Consider the following 18,787-nt stretch of genomic DNA (forward strand, 5'->3'; position numbering starts at 1 on the left):
TTTTTCTTAACTATTTCCCAATCTTAATCCATTTATTGAAATAGATATACTGAAGTGAAACTTGCCAACATTACAATTAAAAGTAGAACATATCTATCAATTTGTATATATGCATGTATTATACATTCATTTTATTTCCATACCAAGTATAGAAGTGTAAAGTATCTTTTGTTGATCCAATTACTTTTATTAAGTTATGCAATGGATAAAAGATTCAATTAAAATAATGCCTAAGGAGCTTACTGTTCAGAATGACAACGGTATTCAATAAGGTCATTTTAAGACCCCGATTAAATGAATATAGACTATTTAAAATATCTACTATGAAAATAATTTATATGTTAGACAATGGCTAGGTTTAATTAACTGTACTTTAAAGCATCAACAAAGAAACTAAATTTTTAAAAGTGAAGGAGACATTAAGACATCATAGTTAAAAAGAAGCAAGCCACAGTCAAGAGACTGGACATACCTGTCGGCAGATGTAATCCCACTGAGTGTTAAGTTCTCTGAGTTCTGTCTCCAGTCTAGAAGCAAACTCTGGCTCCGCTTCTTTCTTTATCTTCTGTCCACCTTCATTGACACTGTTTAGACTGGGTTGAATGGTCTGAATATCACTTACTAAAAGCTAAGGAAATAACTCAAATTAGCTGAAAAAATGACCACAACAAATTAGAAATTCAACATAGGTTGGCAACATAAGTAGGCACCAAGCCACTACATGTAAATTTTGCCCTTTAAAATGTGAAATACATGTTGCAAAAAATGTTCAGTATTTTTTATGACATGAATGAAATAGAGAATTATCTATCTGTAGTCTACTTAGACTAGATACAAAAGGAAAGAAATTCAATACTTGTTAGAAAAATGTGCAAAAATGATAGGCTTTACACGTTACTATTTTTGAAGGAATTTTGATTTTCAAACACAGGATATTACAGCAACTCTTTATAGCAGGAGGGTGTAAAGGTGACTTTTAAGATGGATTTGCATTTTTAGATTTTATTTGGAAATAAAATCCTTTCAAGAACTAGATTATTTTCTCCCCACTGCATGACAAGAGTACAATGCCTATTATTTCAAAATACATGTCTTGGAGTTCCCCTGTTGCTCAGCAGGTTAAGGGTCTTGTGTTGTCACTGCCATGGCTCTGGTTACTGCAGTGACACAAGTTCAATCCCAGGTCTGGGAACTTCTGCATGCTCTGGGTGTAGCCAAATATAAATATATAGAGAGAGTACAACATACATGAAAAGAACAACACACTATGACTGGTAATCTGTAATAAGATATAACAAATAACTCAAAGGATTCTTTACCTTTAAATTAGACTGTACTTTACATCAAAATAATGTGAAGTGAGGGTTGAGTAAAAAGTGATATTTTGTCTACTTCTCTCTTATTTAACCTAGTTTCTCAACCTTGACACTACTGTCATTTTGGACTGGGTAATTATTTGTTGTAGGGGGCTGTTCTATGCACTGTATGATATTTAGAAGCATCCCTGGCCTCTAGCATCTACCCTACCCCAAGTTACAGCAAACAAAAATGTCTCCAGACATTACTAAATGTCCCTCGGGGTGGGAAAATTGCCCCTGGTACAGAACCACTGATATAACTAAATAAGAGTTTGCATACAAAAATCTTCATATGAAAAGCATCATATAAAAATCTTACCCTGCACTGTTTCAGCTGTTTTCTAAGAATTTCTGAATCCCCAAGGGCAGGCCATTCCTCTTTCAGGAAAATATCAACTTCAGCCATCCAGTTCTTCAGGGTTTTGATGTGATTCTGGAATCAGAGACCCATTTTAAGGCATTATTGGGGTGCTGATTCCTCTTAACACAATTCATCACAGTGATATGTTTGAACACAGGCCCAGGAACAATTCCCATATTTGAAGAATGCCTCTAAGTAGCTCTTCAGGAAAAGAATATTTTTTACTAAGACTGCATTTTTATTGTCTACTGTATGAGCACTGGTGTATGAAGTCTGCTATTGTTAAAAAATTACTACCAAATGTGATTTTATGATGTTACTCTCAAGAACATTAAATCATATCCCCCTCAAGAGAAATTTTAAGTTACAAAACAACTCATGATAATACTAACAATGTGCCCTTACAGTACATAAAACAAACTACAAACAATAAACTCAATGTAATGATGTCTTTATGGCCTCCCTAAACTTGAACTTCCACAAATTGTTTTCTATACTCGACGGTTTAAATAGTCCCTCCAGTTGAGAACTTTCAGACCAATATTTTGCCATCTTCAAAGACAGAAATTAATTTTTTATTTTCCTGACCAGCTTGAAGTCATGATCAGGTGGAAAATGTCATCTTTTATCATGTGTAAATAGCCAAGTCCATCCCATCATTTTTTCACATAATGCCCTTTTTCCTGCTTCTTTCTGGAGCTACTTATCAAGTGTATGATTTTTCACACTTCTTTATTTGCCTACAATTCAACTGTTCTGTCCAGATGTGCTAATTTTTCCTTTCTTAATTAAATTTCTATTGAAAATGTGTGCTGCTTAGAATCTTTCTTCTTTAATATGAAAAATAATAATGACTTAAAAGCATGTGACTAAATCTAAAAACTTTGACATTATTATTTGGCTGACATCTCTCAAGTCTAGTTTTACTTTTCTCCCCACATCACCACTGTCCTAGTTCAGATCTTATTATTGGATCCTTTATGACTCCATTAGCTCTTTTCCATATCTGCTTCAGTCTTACCCCACTCTAATCCATTCTCTACAATTGTGCCAATATTCTTCACTCCTCCTTTCTCTTTTCAAAGTATTTCAAAAACACAGATATTATCTTATCACCCCCCTTTAAAATACCAGTAACACTACTATATCACTATTTTTTATCTCATCATCATTTGGTTATAATTCATACTCTAAAGCATGGTATCCAAACATGATCTACTCTGAGACCACTTCTCCAATCATATATTTTATTAATCTCCAAATGTATCTTTTGTCTCCCCAATATTGAAATACTTACAGTCAGTTGCACTTATAGCTCCATTTTGTCAGTAACTTTCTCCCTCTTTTGTTAGCTACCTAAATTCTACTTGTTTAAGATGTGGTCAGATAACCCATGTTCCAAGAACATTTCACAAATCTTTTCCCCAGTTATGCTGGTTTTCTTTTCTTTCCACAGACATGACACTTACTGCTCTGTTTAATTTACTTACCGTGGTAGGTTAAATAATAACCTCCTATGATGTTCCGGCCCTCATCCCTGAAACCTGTGAATATGTTACTTCACCTGGCAAAAAGGAGTTTTACAGATGAAATTAAGTTAAGGATTTTGAGATGGGGCGATTATTCTGGGTTATGCAGATGGGCACAATATAATTGCAAGGGTCCTTTTAAAGATGGAGGTAGGAGCGTAAGAGAGAGAATGGAAGGTGTTACACGACTGGCTTTAAAGACAGAAGATGGAAACGTGAGCCAAGGAATGTAGTCTCCAAAAGTTAAAAATGACAAGGAAACACATTTTCTCCTAACACCTCCAGAAAGAACACAGCCCTGTCTACATCTTGATTTTAGCCCACTGAGACTGATTTTGACCTTCCGACCTCCAGAACCATAATATAATAAATGTGTATTGCATCAAGCCATTGAATTTGCAGCAATTTATTACAGCAGCAAGAGTAAATGAATACACTCAACTTTCTCTTTCACTAGAATGTGGGCTCCTTGATGGCAAGGACCACGTAACTAACCCTCTTTCACTGCTCCACTGGTATGTGTATGCATGTGTGCATGTATATGCATGTACACATGTTTATACATATAAACACATAAATGTGCATGTTGTGCTGGAGTCAAATTTATACATAAAATTACAAATGAAATATACTGATGAAATGACATGACCATATTGCACGGTAGAAAATTTCTTATCTATTCATAAGCTAAATGATGTATTTAGAGGATAATAAGATTAAAGAAAAGATTGGCTTTGAAAAAATCACTAAGCTAAAATATATTTAAGTCCTATCAGTATTGGTTAAAAAAACCCACTAATTCTAAAGAAAATCAGAACTCTTAATTATCATCACCTTAAGAGCAATAGGCAAACTATACTCATTTGAGAAAGATTGTGTCTTTGATTTTATCACTGATTTTGAAGTGCTATGGAGGTTAAAAGTCCATTTGCCTTTAAAATTTTGTAATTCTTCATTAGGAGAAAAACAAGTAGAGAAAAATGAATACAAAAAGTAAAATCTTGAGTTACCTGAAGTTTTCGGAGTTTAGCTATTTGCTCCTCTAGCTTTTGGCAATGTTCCATCAGCTGGGCAGACAGTTTCTTCCACCGGCCTTCAATCTCTTCAAATTCTGATTGGTATTTCCGGCTAATATTAGAGGGCGCTTTCTTTGACATTTCTTTCACAGTGGTGCTGAGATAGTTTAAGCCATTTTGTTGCTCTTGCAGAGAGCTTTGTAAAGCCTCAAAATTAAAAAGAAAGTGCATTTATATGAATTGATGAATACTAATAATTTTCACTATTCAGTTTCATTGATTAGTCTCAGATAAATCAAATGTATGTAAAATGAAAGCTATATGATGCAAACATCTAAAAATAAATGATGCAATGTTATAAAATAACTAGCAATTTAAAGTCTACTTTTTAATTTTAAGAGTCATTTATAACTTATTGAGTAGTATTTTATTTAAAATCTATATTTAATAAAAAATCTATTACTTGGTGGTGTGTTTTTTTTTTTACTCTATTAAACTGTTATCCTTGAATTATTGTTTAGACAGCATCTCATATGCACAGAACTACATTTGAGCCAGGCCATTTATTGTGAGCCTTTTCCCATCTCATTAAGTATTTTTCAAAAACATAGATTTTAATTGCTTCTGCAGTTCATTTAATCAATTCTATTAGCCATATAAATTAATTTCAAGTCCCACCCCGTTAATTATGATTATGATCTATTTATCTATGTCTACCTATCTAGATCTGAAAAGATTTCCTCAGCAAAATGTACATTCAATTTACATTCCCACCAGTAAGTGAGAATGTAGTTCATTGCTACAGGCCAGCACTTCTATCTTTTGGGTTTCTTTCCATTTTCTTTTCTTTTCTCTTGCAATTTAGCATGTAAAAAATAGTATCTCATTTTGTAAATTTGTACTACATCCTTTACAATTTTTTACATTATAATTGATTTAAAATATATTAATTTCAGGTATATAACATAGTAATTCAATGTTTTAATAAATTATACTCCATTTAAAGTTATGAAATATTGGCAATATTCCCTGTGTTGTACAAGATCCTTGTATCTTATTTTATACATAGTAGTTTGTACTTCTTCAGTCCCTACCCCTACTCTGCCTCTCCCCTACTCCCTCACAACTAGCAACCACTAGTTCATACTCTATATCTGAGCCTGTTTTTGTTTTATAACAGCCATTTTTTAATTTTTTTAGACTTCTTTTTGCAATTTAGTACATAAAATGGCATCTCATTTTGTAAGTATGTACTACATTCTTTACACCATGAGTTACAAGTTTTCATAAGATTAGTGGTCATTTATGTCCTTTCTTGGTGATTCCCTTCTTAATGACTTAGGTGTTTTACTTGTCTCATCTTTCTTTAAAATGGACTGGCATATTTACAATGCTTGTGATTGCTTCCATTGATTATTGTGCTTCCACATCATGTTTTTAAAGTTTTATGAAAAAAAAATTTATGAAAAACGTCCCCAAAATTTATGCTTACTAAAATGTTTTTGACCTTTTTAATATATGCTGTTTTGATTTGGTATAACATTTGACACAGGTTCTAACTTCATTTTATTAATTTAGTTATTAATTACTCAACAATATTTATAAATAATTTTCCCTTCATCACTATTTTATCAGTGGAAATACACTCTTTCATTCATCCACATACTATTTCTTATATACTTAAACCACTCCCCTAGTCGCTATCCTTTTGTACTCTTATTTTTTTATATTTACAGTTCTATTAAGTCACATATTCTTCAAAGTAAACTTTGGAATTATTCCAGGTATTATGACAACATGAAGAGGAAAACAGATTAAACAGTCATAGGTTGTTTAGTGTTATAGTAGAGGAAATGGTCTAAATAGGACAGTATATACTGGGAAATGTTTAAATAAAGATTTCTTTGAAGAAATACATCTAAAATTACTTTGTTGTTCCTTGTGATAAGAACTTTTAAGGTTTATTTTCATATGTAACATGCAGCAGTGTTAATGATACTAATCATGGTGTAAATTACCTCCCCAGTTCTTTTTTAAAATTATATTTCATTTTTATTACAGCAGAGTTGATTTACAGTGTTGTGTCAATTTCTGCAGTATAGAATAGTGACTCAGGTATGCATATATATTCATTCTTTTTCTCATACTATCTTCCATCATGTTCTATCCCAAGAGATGTTCCCTGTGCTGTACAGTAGGAACTCACTGCTTAACTATTCTAAATGTAATAGTTTGCATCTACCAACCCCAAACTCCCAGTTCATCCCGCTCCCTTCCCCTCAGCAACCATGTCTGTTCTCTCTATCTGTGAGTCTGTTTCTGTTTTGTAGACAGGTTTATTGGTGCCATATTTTAGATTTCACAGATAAGTGATATCATATGGTATTTGTCTTTCTCTTTATGACTTACTTCATTTAGTATGAGAATATATAATTCAAAAAAGATAGATATACCCCTATGTTAATTACAGGATCATTCAAAATAACCAAGACATGGAAACAACCTAAACGTTCACTGATAAATGAATGGATTAAGAAGATGTGGTATATATATATATAATGGAATACTACTCAACAATAAAAAGAACAAAAAATACTATTTGCAGCCAACATGGATGCAACTAGAGATTCTCATACTAAAATTACTTTTTTAAAGAAATAGTATTTAATGCCCCAAAAAGAATTCTCGATATAGCAAAATTAAATTTTTAACTTTTTTCTTAATTTAATTCTCAAAATGTGTACATATTATCTAAATATAATGAATAAATATGTTTTAATGCCTTACAAAATAAAATGTGATTAGATATATAACATAGGCTTTTCAAAATTAGTTGGAAAAGTATTCTAAAATCTCATACAAATTATTTCTTTCATTTCTTATATTAGTATTCTGTTGCCTGATATAAGACTGTTAAAATACAGTTAATAGAACTGAAAAAGCTAATTACAGTGTTATATCAAACAAAGGCTTAAATTAAAACTAATTTTATAACTACACTAATTTTACCACTTTCTGTTCAGAAATGTGGGACAAGTTATAAATCGGCAAGTAAAGGGGAGAATAATACCAGATCATTTATAAAAATCAAAATCCATGTTTCTGCACACTAAGTGAGAAAGAATATGCTTCATAAGTAGACCATATCATTGTCTTCAAAGATGTAATTTTTATCTTCTGGAGAGAAGGCGCAAATGCATAAAATATTATATTTTTAAAGTCTTAATCTTCATTTTTCAGCTGGGAAACAATCTTACTTGCCATGATTATTTTAATTCTAGTATTACATTAAGGTTTTATGTGATTGCTTTATAGATGATATCTGCATTGTACTGTTTAAGACATTTAAATATTCACAGACCTGTAACTCCCCAAGTCTCTGCTCCATGATTTCATATTCAGTGACAGTAGCCTGAGGTATAGAGAGTTTGGCTTCTGAATGCTGGATCCAAGTGAGGATGGTACTCATGGTCTCCTGATAGCGCATTGGTGGCAAGGTATCAAAAACTTTATTGAAAAGAAAAAAAAGAAAATCATTTAACCATTTTAAACTTTGTCATTGCATTTTCCTTAGTTGCCAGCAAACTCAGCCACACCAGTAATTACAAATATAACCAAATGTGAAAACCTGAAAGTCCAGATTAGACTATGATGATGACGCTGAAGATAAATTCCTGTAACATGACAATGGGAGAAAAAATTATGTATACATGTATGTGTAACTGGGTCCCCATGCTGTACAGTGGGAGAAAAAAAGTGATTTCGGGGAAATAACAATAAAAAATAAATTAAAAAAGAAACAAATAAAACACATATGTATATATATACTATTTATTACTGTACATTGTATATTTTATACACACCTGGATTATGTAACTTGAGTAGCTATACTGACAATGTTCACAATGAGAATTTTGGCAGATAAACAGAAATCACAAAAATGGTTTTAAGTGTTTTAAGGAGAATAAAAAAAAATTCTAGAACTGAACATGTAATAAGTGAAAAGAAATAACACGATGGATAGATTTAAATGTAGATTAGACAAAGCTAAACAGAGGATGAGTGAACCTGAAGATAATCCATCTATGGAACATGAAGAGACAAAAGGACAGAAAATAAAGATGAGAGAATAAAAGACATAGAGAAAAACAGTAAAATGAACTAACAGAAGTGTATTCCAGAGACACACAAAGAAATAGAATTCAGAAGCCATATTTGAAGAGATAACGGTTGAGAATTTTCCTAAAAAGGTAAAACCAGACAGTGAGTATAAAATAGTAGCTGAAATCACTATATCAAATGGCATTATTTAAACCACATTATTTTTATTAGATGGCATGTGAATTACACTTCTATACACCAAACACTTATAAGCTGAATGAGAAGAATATAGGAAAGTACTAGTTTTCAGATGGTTAAGGTATTTATAGAAACTGTTGGAAAGAGATACTGAGCATTTTACCAAATGTGTTTATATTTATTTGGAAGTTCATGCCCAAGTTTATTTTAAGAGGTCTTCTTTAATCTCAGCACTTCTTATTTTATATTGAAGGTTTGTGAAAGATCTTTACTTTCTTTCATATAAATAATAGGTTTCTCTACTAACTAGATACACTTATTTTAATGCTAGATAATTATTAGTAATAGCAAAGAGATCTCATGGATAGCGGTAAAGTAAAGGAATATTTAATTTTGACGAAGCAGAAAGTTTTGTCTGAGAAGGCCTCTGAGCAAGTGATCTGGAAGGAGAGGGGTCTATGCGATGAGGAGGTATGTTGGATAGGTTATAAAATGTATAAAGTTTGGTTTAATTGAACTTGATCATGTACATTCTGGAAAACAGTGCTTGTTTCCCTTTTACCAGTGGCTGGAACGCAATAAATATTCATTACAAACTTGCCAAAGGTGATAAGAATCAGTCTAATTTTATCCAGACGATGAATACGTGTCAGGAGAGAAAGATAAGTATAGAAAAAGTTGATGAAGATAGTAAGATTACTTTTCATTAGAAAAAGATGAACAGGTTTTTTATGAACATCTAACAGGATAGCTTCTCCCTTCTGTTTTTTTACAGAAAGAGGCTGCATAGCATAACAATTAGCAAGTCTGATTCTGCAGTTCAGTAAACCCGTCCTTTGGAACTGGCTCTCCACCCACAAGCTTTGGCAAATTATTTAACATTTCAGCATCTTAGACCTCATTTATAAAAATGGGGATGTAGACACTTTGGAGAGAATTAATTGAAGTCATTTATTAGTCCTTCATTCAGCCAGTATTTATTCAGTGTTCTGAGCACCAGGGAAGCAAGAAGTAAAAATTTAAAAAGCAAAACTTTGGCATTCATAATGCTTAAAATTTAATTGGTAAGTTAGGAAATTAGCAAACAAATCAAGAGACTGTAATGACTAAGAGAAATAAATGCCAGTGTAGAAAAATTAAGGTATAGGGGAGGGAGGGGGTTGGTGAAGATCCTTCCAGATAATGCAATAAAAGGAACTTAAGATAGAGAATTAGGTACAAAAATGTTGGAGTATATCAGGATCTACAAAAGGGACAGTGGCCAATCAATAGATTAGCAGTGGAAGCCACTGCCATCTCCAAGGGCAGAGGGCAAAGGGAAGAGGTGTGATATGGTGTTACATGAAACCAATCATTGGAACCATCTAGCAGGAGCTGAATTTACAGTGAACTTCCTTTTGGGGATGCAGTGACTTTGAGGTATGCTATTTCCAGAGGAAACTAGAAACTCAGAGCATTCATCCTCAGCCACTGATGGAGATGTACCCTGAAACAATGAGAGGGAAAGACAATATTCTAGCTTCTCTCCTCTTCTTCAGTATCCTCCAAGTGCCTCCCATTGGCTGAATCAAGCTGGTAGCCGATTTTAAAAAGAATCCTAGGAAGTGTCATTTTTCATAGGAAGAGCCAAGAACGGCAACAAGAACTGACAAACAGAAGATCTGCCTGGAGATGATGGTGAGGGTGGGCACAGAGGTGAGGGAAAGGAATTTGAGAGGGGCAACAAAGTATACTAGTGGTTTTAGCAATATTCCACTTCTTAAGTTTGATAGCTCAGAGTGAGGATTTCTATTTTTTCATTATTTTTAAAAATGTGTATATGTTACAGAAGCTCTATGAATATAAGAAAAGTATTGAATTGAGTTAAATTAAAAGGATAGAAAGTGACTAGACCATGAATAAAAAAATCCCTTTCTGTGGAAGTACCATTTGACAAAAGACTTAAAATCAATAAAGGAGGGAGTCATTTGAATACAGAGAAGAAAGGTTTTCCAGGTGTGGAATAACAAGTATAACAGTCCAGAAACATGAGTGTTTCCAGTAACACAGGAGGACAGAAAGGAGGGAAGTATAGCAAGAGCAAAGTGAGCAAGGTGGGGTGTTGTTGGACATGAGGGCGGGGGGGGTGGTCATTGAGAACAGGGCCTTTCTAGACCTTGATAAGAGATCTACATTTTATTCTAAACTCGTCTCTATTTGCTAATGATGGCATCCCTTTCTGGGCACATGTATATTTGCTATTATTTTTAGCTAAAAGGGAGATCCAATACAACAGGAAAATCAAGGAGACACACTCAGGGATAAGTGGAAATTTTAAGAGTTTAATACACAGTTTTATCTATGTTAATAAAAGGAGAAAATTTCCTTGCTAGAAAGAGAATAAAAGCAGACTAGAGGCACATATGTTCTTTCATTAAAGGGAATAAGTAGGTTTCTCTGTACTAATTTTATGTTCTAGAGAATCACATCCATATCCAGAGCTAAGACATTGCTTTGAACTGATTTACAAACACCCATACACAAAAACACATGCATCCACACATGAAAACATACAGTGAATGCATATGAATATTCTGACACACAAAGACTGAATTTAAAAATTAGTATCCACTTCATCATGCAAAGAGAATCATGGTCAGATCAAATATTACATAATAGTAGACAAATAACAAGGGAAATGGCATAAAAAGGATGAAAGTGTTTTATTTGTTTAGGATTATTTAAATAGTGTTGTTTTAATAATGCGAAATACTTTATGGTCATTTAAAAATATATATGTCAGACAAAGAAAGAAAGAAAGAAAGAAAGAAAGAAAGAAAGAGAAAGAAAGAAAAGAAAAGAAATGCCAGAAATTCAAAGAATCCATGGTTTTTCAGCACAGACCAGAATAAAGCCAAAAGTCTCTCAAATCTGGAAAGATGAACAATAAAGTATTCGAATTATTAAATAATAAAAAAGTATTCAATCTTTCTTCTATTAACCAATATAATTCTAGCTAGACCTAAATCACAAATTTATACATTATTTTTCTCTGTTAAACAGAATGTCAACCAAGTATGCATTGATTTTCATTATTCAATGAATCATTTACATTATGTAAAGTCACATGTTCTCTCAAAACCTTGATAAAGTATGGAAGAATCCAGACCACCATTACATGTGGGTACTGTTTTCCTTATTGCATACATAGAACATCTTACGCTGCATTCTGATTCAGGCTGTTTGGGCATATTTTTTCCTTTCTCTCTTGATCCTGAGTGAATGCTCTGGGTGTTTCACAGGTGGATTGTACTGGGGAGGAGCTAAAACAGAAAGAGGACCCATCAAGTCCATAATTTCTGAATTAGCTACTTCATTACCCATGGGTTGGTTCATCAATCAGTAATCCTTATTATATCTGAAGAGCTGTGAGCCTAAGGTTTTATGTTCCTTTTTACAATGGGTGGTTTATCACAAATTGTTTTAGCCAACTCATCCTTAGACATCATTCTTCACGATGCAGATTATGTAGCTGCACACTTCCACTACTTACTATCAATAGGAGCAGTGTTTGCGATCATAGGAGGCTTTGTGCACTGATTCCCACTATTCTCAGGTTATACACTCAACTCAGCATGAGCAAAAGACCACTTTGTAAAAATGTTTCTGGGTGTAAATCTAACTTTCTTTCCACAACATTTCCTTGGTTTATCTGGAATACCATGACAATATTCTGAATACTCTGATGCATACACAGCATGAAATACTATTTCATCAACAGGCTTACTCATTTCACCAACAGCAGTAATATTGGTAGTATTTATAGTTTGAGAAGCATTTGCATCAAAATGAGAAGTCTCAATAGAACTAACTACTACAAATGGAGAATGACTACATGGATATCCTTCACCATACCTTAAGTTTGAGGAACCCATTTACATTAACCTGAAGTGAATCAATAAGAAAGGAAGGAATCAAACCCTATTCCACTGGTTATGAGCCAACACCATAACCACTATGCCTTTTTCAATAAATTATACATTAGTAAAATTTTACATAACTTTGTCAAAGCTGTGTTACAGGTAAAAACCCTAAACATCTCTATGATATATCCTTTCCAACTAAGGTTGCAAGATGCAACATTACCCATCATAGAACTTCTACATTTCCATGATCATATACTAATAATCATATTTTAACTAGCTTTCATTCTATATATTATTTCACTTATACTAATAGCTAAATTAACACATACAAGTACAACAGATTCACAATAAGTAGAAAAAATTTGAACAATCTTACGTTATTATTTTAATTCTAATTGCCCTACCATCATTACAAATTCTTTACATTATAGATGACATCAACACATCTTTAACTGCAAAGAATATAGGGCACCACTTGTATCATTGAAATTACAAGTATACAGAATATGAACACTTAAACTTAGAATCAGACGTAGTTCCTACATCAGATATAAAGCCAAGAGAACTAGGCTTGCTAGAAGTAGATAACCAAGAAGTCCTACCAATAGAAATAACAATCTTAATATCGACTTTAGCTTTACTAAAAAGAAACATCATATATAGACAGGAGGCCAATAAGGGTTAACTTTTGAGCAAAATATGAAAAAACTTAGCTATGCTAGGGCTTCTGAGGTAGGGAAGACCATGCCATCTTCCTTTTTTTATTTTTTTTAATTTATTTATCTGGCCGCACCTGCGGCGTATGGAAGTTCTGGAGCCAGGAGTCAAGCCACAGCCACTGTAGAAGCAGCCAGAACTGAATAGTTACACTCCAAGTCACACAGGAAGTCCATCATCTTCAATAAATAAAATATCAATATGAAATAAGGAGAAAACAAGAATGAATCAGGCTGCGACTGGAGCTAAGCAATGCCCATATTAGGTAGGGCATTTTAGGCACCTTTAAACTAGGAGAAAACAGAAGTCGCTGAACATATTATACACATACGAAGTGACATGGTTAGATTTTTCTTAAGAAAAATCATTCTGGCTAAAATGTAGAAAATAGATCTCTCAATATCAAGAATGGGTGTGGGCAAGACAATTGTGGTCCAGGCAAGAAACTATAGTTTCTTAGTTTAATAGGACTACACTGATGACAGTAACTATGAAGTTTGGATGTGACAGCTATTTAGGAGAGGAAATGGGTGAGGATCAGGGAATAACAAAGATGATCAAAGCTTACTGATAGGGCAACTCCACAGATGTTGGTTCTGTTCCCTTATGTTAGAGGGACCGAAGAGGATATGGTTCTTGGTTGCATAGTTACCCACCAAGCGTTTATCGGTTTGCAACTAACTGTGACATCTAGATAAAAAGTTTGAAGAAGTAGTGGGACATATGAATCCAGACCTTAGAGGCTAGATCTGGGCTGCAGATAAAATACATGACTTTTTGTTTATAAAGTACAATTAAAACAAAGGCTATTTTACTCTTGTTTTCCCCCAGATATTAAAAAAAAAAGCATTCATTAGCCTATGTAATTTATCCTGTCAAAGCTTAACGGTAATTATAAACTACACAGTTTATTTTAACAGTGATTATAAAATAGTTTATCTCATTTAAGCTACACATAATTGAGAATACTAGTGAAGGATTGCTAATTCTGTTTAAGATTAAAAGGAAAGAAAAGATCTGTTGCAGAAGCTAGTAGCACCCAAGGGCAAACTTAGAGCTGCTCTACCAGTCAATGAGATGTGTGTGGATGCTGCCCTTGTGATTCCAAATTAGGAGCAGAACTAGTCCTACTCCATCTAAGGTCATTCACATTGTCCCTTTTATGTAGGAATAGAGATAAATAACCCCACTGACAATTTGCTCTTTACTGAAAGCAATAAGACAATAAGCATAACCAATTTAATGACTTACCATCCTAAAAGATCACAAGAGTTCTACTGGCATTGTTTGACCCAGCCCAGGCCCAAGAAAAAATAGCCCAAGGATTTAACATGTATCATTTATTGTTTATAAATACATGACATTCATCTTTTAAAAAAAGATTCTTATGATAGTTTCTACTATGTGCTAAAGTGCCATTTACAAATATAAATACCTTCTTAATGTATTATGAATAGGGAAATATATTTTACAAAATTAAAATTAATAGGAGTTCCCGTCGTGGCGCAGTGGTTAACGAATCCGACTAGGAACCATGAGGTTGCGGGTTCGGTCCCTGTCCTTGCTCAGTGGGTTAACGATCCGGCATTGCCGTGAGCTGTGGTGTAGGTTGCAGACGTGGCTCGGATCCTGCGTTGCTGTGGCTCTGGTGTAGGCTGGTGGCTACAGCTCCGATTGGACCCCTAGCCTGGGAACCTCCATATGCCGCGGAAGCGGCCCAAGAAATAGCAAAAAGACAAAAAAAAATTAATATAAGTGACTCTAGTTTGGGGAGCATGTGTTGTGGATTATTAGAAAAGAAAATGTTAAGGGCTACCATGCTGTGTATACTACTGCTTATCTTCAAAGGTTAAAAAAATTCCCATTGATCTCCAGTTCTTTACTACAGCCATGTGAGGGATGGCAATGACAAAGTATGATCAAAGTGACATCTAAAATTGTAGTAGAGTGTGAAAATGTCTTTTGTATCTTTTGTTTTCAAGAAAATCTTGTTTATCCAATCACAAGTAGAAGGGACTTCAGAGAAGAGAAAAGAGAGCAAAGGAGAGAGTAGGAGAGACAAGGCAAGATTATTTCATTATTAAAAAAGATGTGTGGAATTAAATGCTATGTTTTTTGATATATGAGTCTATGTCAAGGGGTAAAATACTCTTAAGTGAAAAGCAAGATAAACAGAGATCTACTTTGAAAATTCAGCTTTCTTTCCCCGTTTTAAGATAGAGTTATAATACTGCTGAGACATTAGAACAGTAGGTTATTTATGATACTTTTTTGAAAAAAAAATCACAGCTATCTATCCCCACTAAAAAAAAAGTTAAAACAAAACTTCTCAGAGAAATGAAAGGTATTTAAATGTCATAGAAATGGTAGAGAGAAAGAATATAGAACTGTGCTGGCCAATATGGTAGCCACTAGATACATTATGTCCATTAACCACTAGAAATGTGGTTAGTCTGAATTGAGATGTTCTACAAGTGTAAATATATACCAGCTTTTGAAAATTTATTACAAAAGTAGTGAAAAATATCTCTAATTATTATTTATTTTATATTAATATTTGGAAATATTTGTTTAAATAAAATATGCACTCAAAATTAGCTTTCACTTGCTTCTCTTTTAATATGATTACTAGAAAATTTTAATTATAGATGTCTCACATTACATTTCTATTAGATGATGCTTATATAGAAGCTGGGAAAAAGCCATTCGGAGAGACTACTTACTAGCAGTCTGCATAGTGATAGCATTTAAAAACAATGAAACTTCTGCTGTGTTAGTTCCCACTATGTCACAATGGGTTAATGATCCAGCTTGTCTCTGTTGGGGAGCAGGTTCAATACCCGTCCCACACAGAGGGTTAAGGACGTGATATTGCTGCAGCTGAGGCATAGGTCAAAGCTCAGATCTGATCCCTGGCCCAGGAACTTCCATATGCCATAGGGGAGGCCAGAAGAAGAAAAGAAACTTCTGCTGTGGATATTAAGCTGACTACAACTTGATTTTACCATCATTTTATAAGGAGAAATTAGTGATGACATACATGCTCTGTGTGCATGTGTAGAAACTGAATTAACAGGACTTCCTACTTCTTTCATACAGCTCTTTTGGAAAAATTCTAAACAACTTTATCACCAAGTTTGTATAGATATAAACTACTACAGTACTGAAATATTTATTGTAATACAAATGTTTGGTGATGGGGATGTTGTATTTTCTGTCTTTTCCACATTATTTTCTAAAATCAGCCGTAATGGTTCAACAATCCTATCTTTCAGAACTCCAGTTAAATATATTTTTATAATTTTAAAAAAATATTTTTATTTTTGATGCTTCACCTGGCTTTTAGCATATGTTCCCAAGATTCTCAAGGTCAAGGATCAATTCCTATATCTCATGGTATAGCATATATTCAGCTTAAATAAATATGTCTATTATTCTGCTATTGGTAGGATTGAAAAGGAAAATAGTATTAAAAGAAAAGGACATTTACAAACAGTTATTATTTTTTGTTCTGGAGTTAAAGAACAAAGCAATACAAATTATGTCTTCTAGAATTAAAGAATCCCTTACCTATATATAAAAGTAAATTAGGTCAATTTTCTGACATGGAGTTGAAAGACCTAGCTCAGGTCAACCTTTGTTTCCCTTCCCAATCTCAGCATCTTAACAAGGAATAGCAGGGCCTAACAACAGAGCTTGAAAATATGGGCATAGAGAGCACTTTTTCCTGGCTGCCGTAATATTTTTTCTATTATCCCCATAGGAGGCAAAAGTCATTCTCTGTAATTTTCATTAAGAGTATTCCATACCACACTGACCAGATCATCATCACTTCAAGAGCTGCCTCCACTTTTCTTTATCTACCATATCACAACTCTAGACCAAGGTTATCACTGTACTATGTGGCTATAGTTTCCCCTATCTCCTTGCCCTTCTTAGAGCTTTCAAAAATGTGAATCAGATTACTTAATTCCCTCAAGTGAAATTCTCTTAGGAATTTCAGCTGCTTTTAAAATAAAACCCAAACATTTCACAGGAACTTATGGGGGGGGTACATGAATTGCATCTTCCTTATTTTATACCAATCTTCCATGATTTGCTAGTTTCCATCCCTCTAGACCTCATTTCTGTCTTATTGATATCCCCAACACTTCTCCACTTTGGGGTATTTGTGTTTATTTCCATTCTTCTTAATGTCCTTCCTTTAAGTCATCCTTCCTTTAACTCATCACACAAGTGGCACCTGAATATTCTGTGGATTTGGCTCAAAAGTGATCACCCCAGAATAACATTTTCTAAGTGATTATAATCTGTGATCACATAATTTAAATATTCATTTGTTTATTACCTTTCTTCCTTAAGCTTCATGAAAACATAAACATCCCTCCTAATTTTCTCCACGAAATACCTAGTATTTTCATGGCACATGGCAGGTATTCAAAAATATGTATTGAATTAATGAATGAGAGTGTGAGACAGTACTGTGGTGAAATATTAACAGATTAATGCAATCATTATAAAAATCCCAATATCATTTTTATAAAATAGGAAAAATCCTAAAATTCATGAGGAACCATAAACCATCACAAATAGCCCAAACAACATTGAAAAATAACATAGCTGAAAATACCACAGGTCCTGATTTCAAAATATATAACAAAGCTAAAGTTTTTCAAAAAGTATGGTACTGGCATAGAGACAGACATATTGACTAATGGAATGGCATAGAGGGCCCAGAAACAAACTCACACATATATGATCAACTAATCTAGGACAAGGGTGCCAAGAACACACAATGGGGAAAGGACAGTCTCTTTAACAAATTGTGGTAGAAAAAGTGAATAACCACATGCAAAAGATAAAACTGAGCTATTATCTTACCATATGCTTACACTACACAGAAAAATCAACTCAAACCAGATTAAAAATTTAAAAATCAAACTAAAAGGTTTCTGTGTAGCAAAGGGAACAATTAACAGAGTGAAGCAGCAATGTACAGAATGGGAGAAAATATTTGTAAATCATATGCGTGATAAGAGTATATGATATCTGAAAAATACGAGAAACTCCTATAACTCAAGGGCAAAAAAGCAAATAAACATTTAAAAATGAGCGAAGGACTTCTATAAACATTTCTCAAAAGGAGATGTATAAATGGACAACAGGTATATGAAAATATGTTAATCATCACTAATGATGAGAGAAATGTACATCAAAACCACAATGATATCACCTCACACTAGGATAGCTAGTATAAAAGAAAAACAAGAGATAATAAACACTGGCAAGGATGTCAAAAATTCAAAACCTATCACCACTGATGGGAATGTACAATGTTGCAACCACTAAGGAAAATGGTACGGAGATCCCTCACAAAATTAAAAATAATACTACCAAATGATCCAGAAATCCCAGGTGTGGATACAAATTCAAAAGAGCTAAAAGCATGATCTTGAAGCAATAACTATATTCTTATGTTCATTGCAGCATTATTCGCAATAAAAAAGTTATGCAAACAAACTAGATGTTAATCAATGGGTAAATGATAAAGAAAATGTGGTATAAGCATGCAGTGGAATACTAGTCAGCCATTATAAAGAAT

At 33.5% G+C, this 18,787-nt stretch overlaps 1 protein-coding gene across 25 annotated transcripts in view; it reads right to left on the reverse strand.

The window, feature by feature from the left end:
* The window catches only part of DMD (dystrophin), a 2,611,869-nt gene that overhangs the window by 1,421,759 nt on the left and 1,171,323 nt on the right, over positions 1-18,787 (reverse strand). For all 25 annotated transcript variants that reach the window (XM_021079543.2, XM_085006422.1, XM_085006420.1 and 22 more), the window contains 4 exon segments: positions 7,626-7,771; positions 4,259-4,471; positions 1,678-1,791; positions 473-628 (listed from right to left, as the gene is read on the reverse strand). In XM_021079543.2, coding sequence (XP_020935202.1) covers positions 473-628; positions 1,678-1,791; positions 4,259-4,471; positions 7,626-7,771 — 629 coding nt within the window.

Source organism: Sus scrofa, chromosome X, assembly GCF_054392235.1.
Source record: "Sus scrofa isolate SSC_HxYL_T2T_F1_AM1 chromosome X, Sscrofa_HxYL_maternal_Yorkshire_Landrace_v2.0, whole genome shotgun sequence".
Classification (NCBI taxonomy): Eukaryota; Metazoa; Chordata; class Mammalia; order Artiodactyla; family Suidae; genus Sus; species Sus scrofa.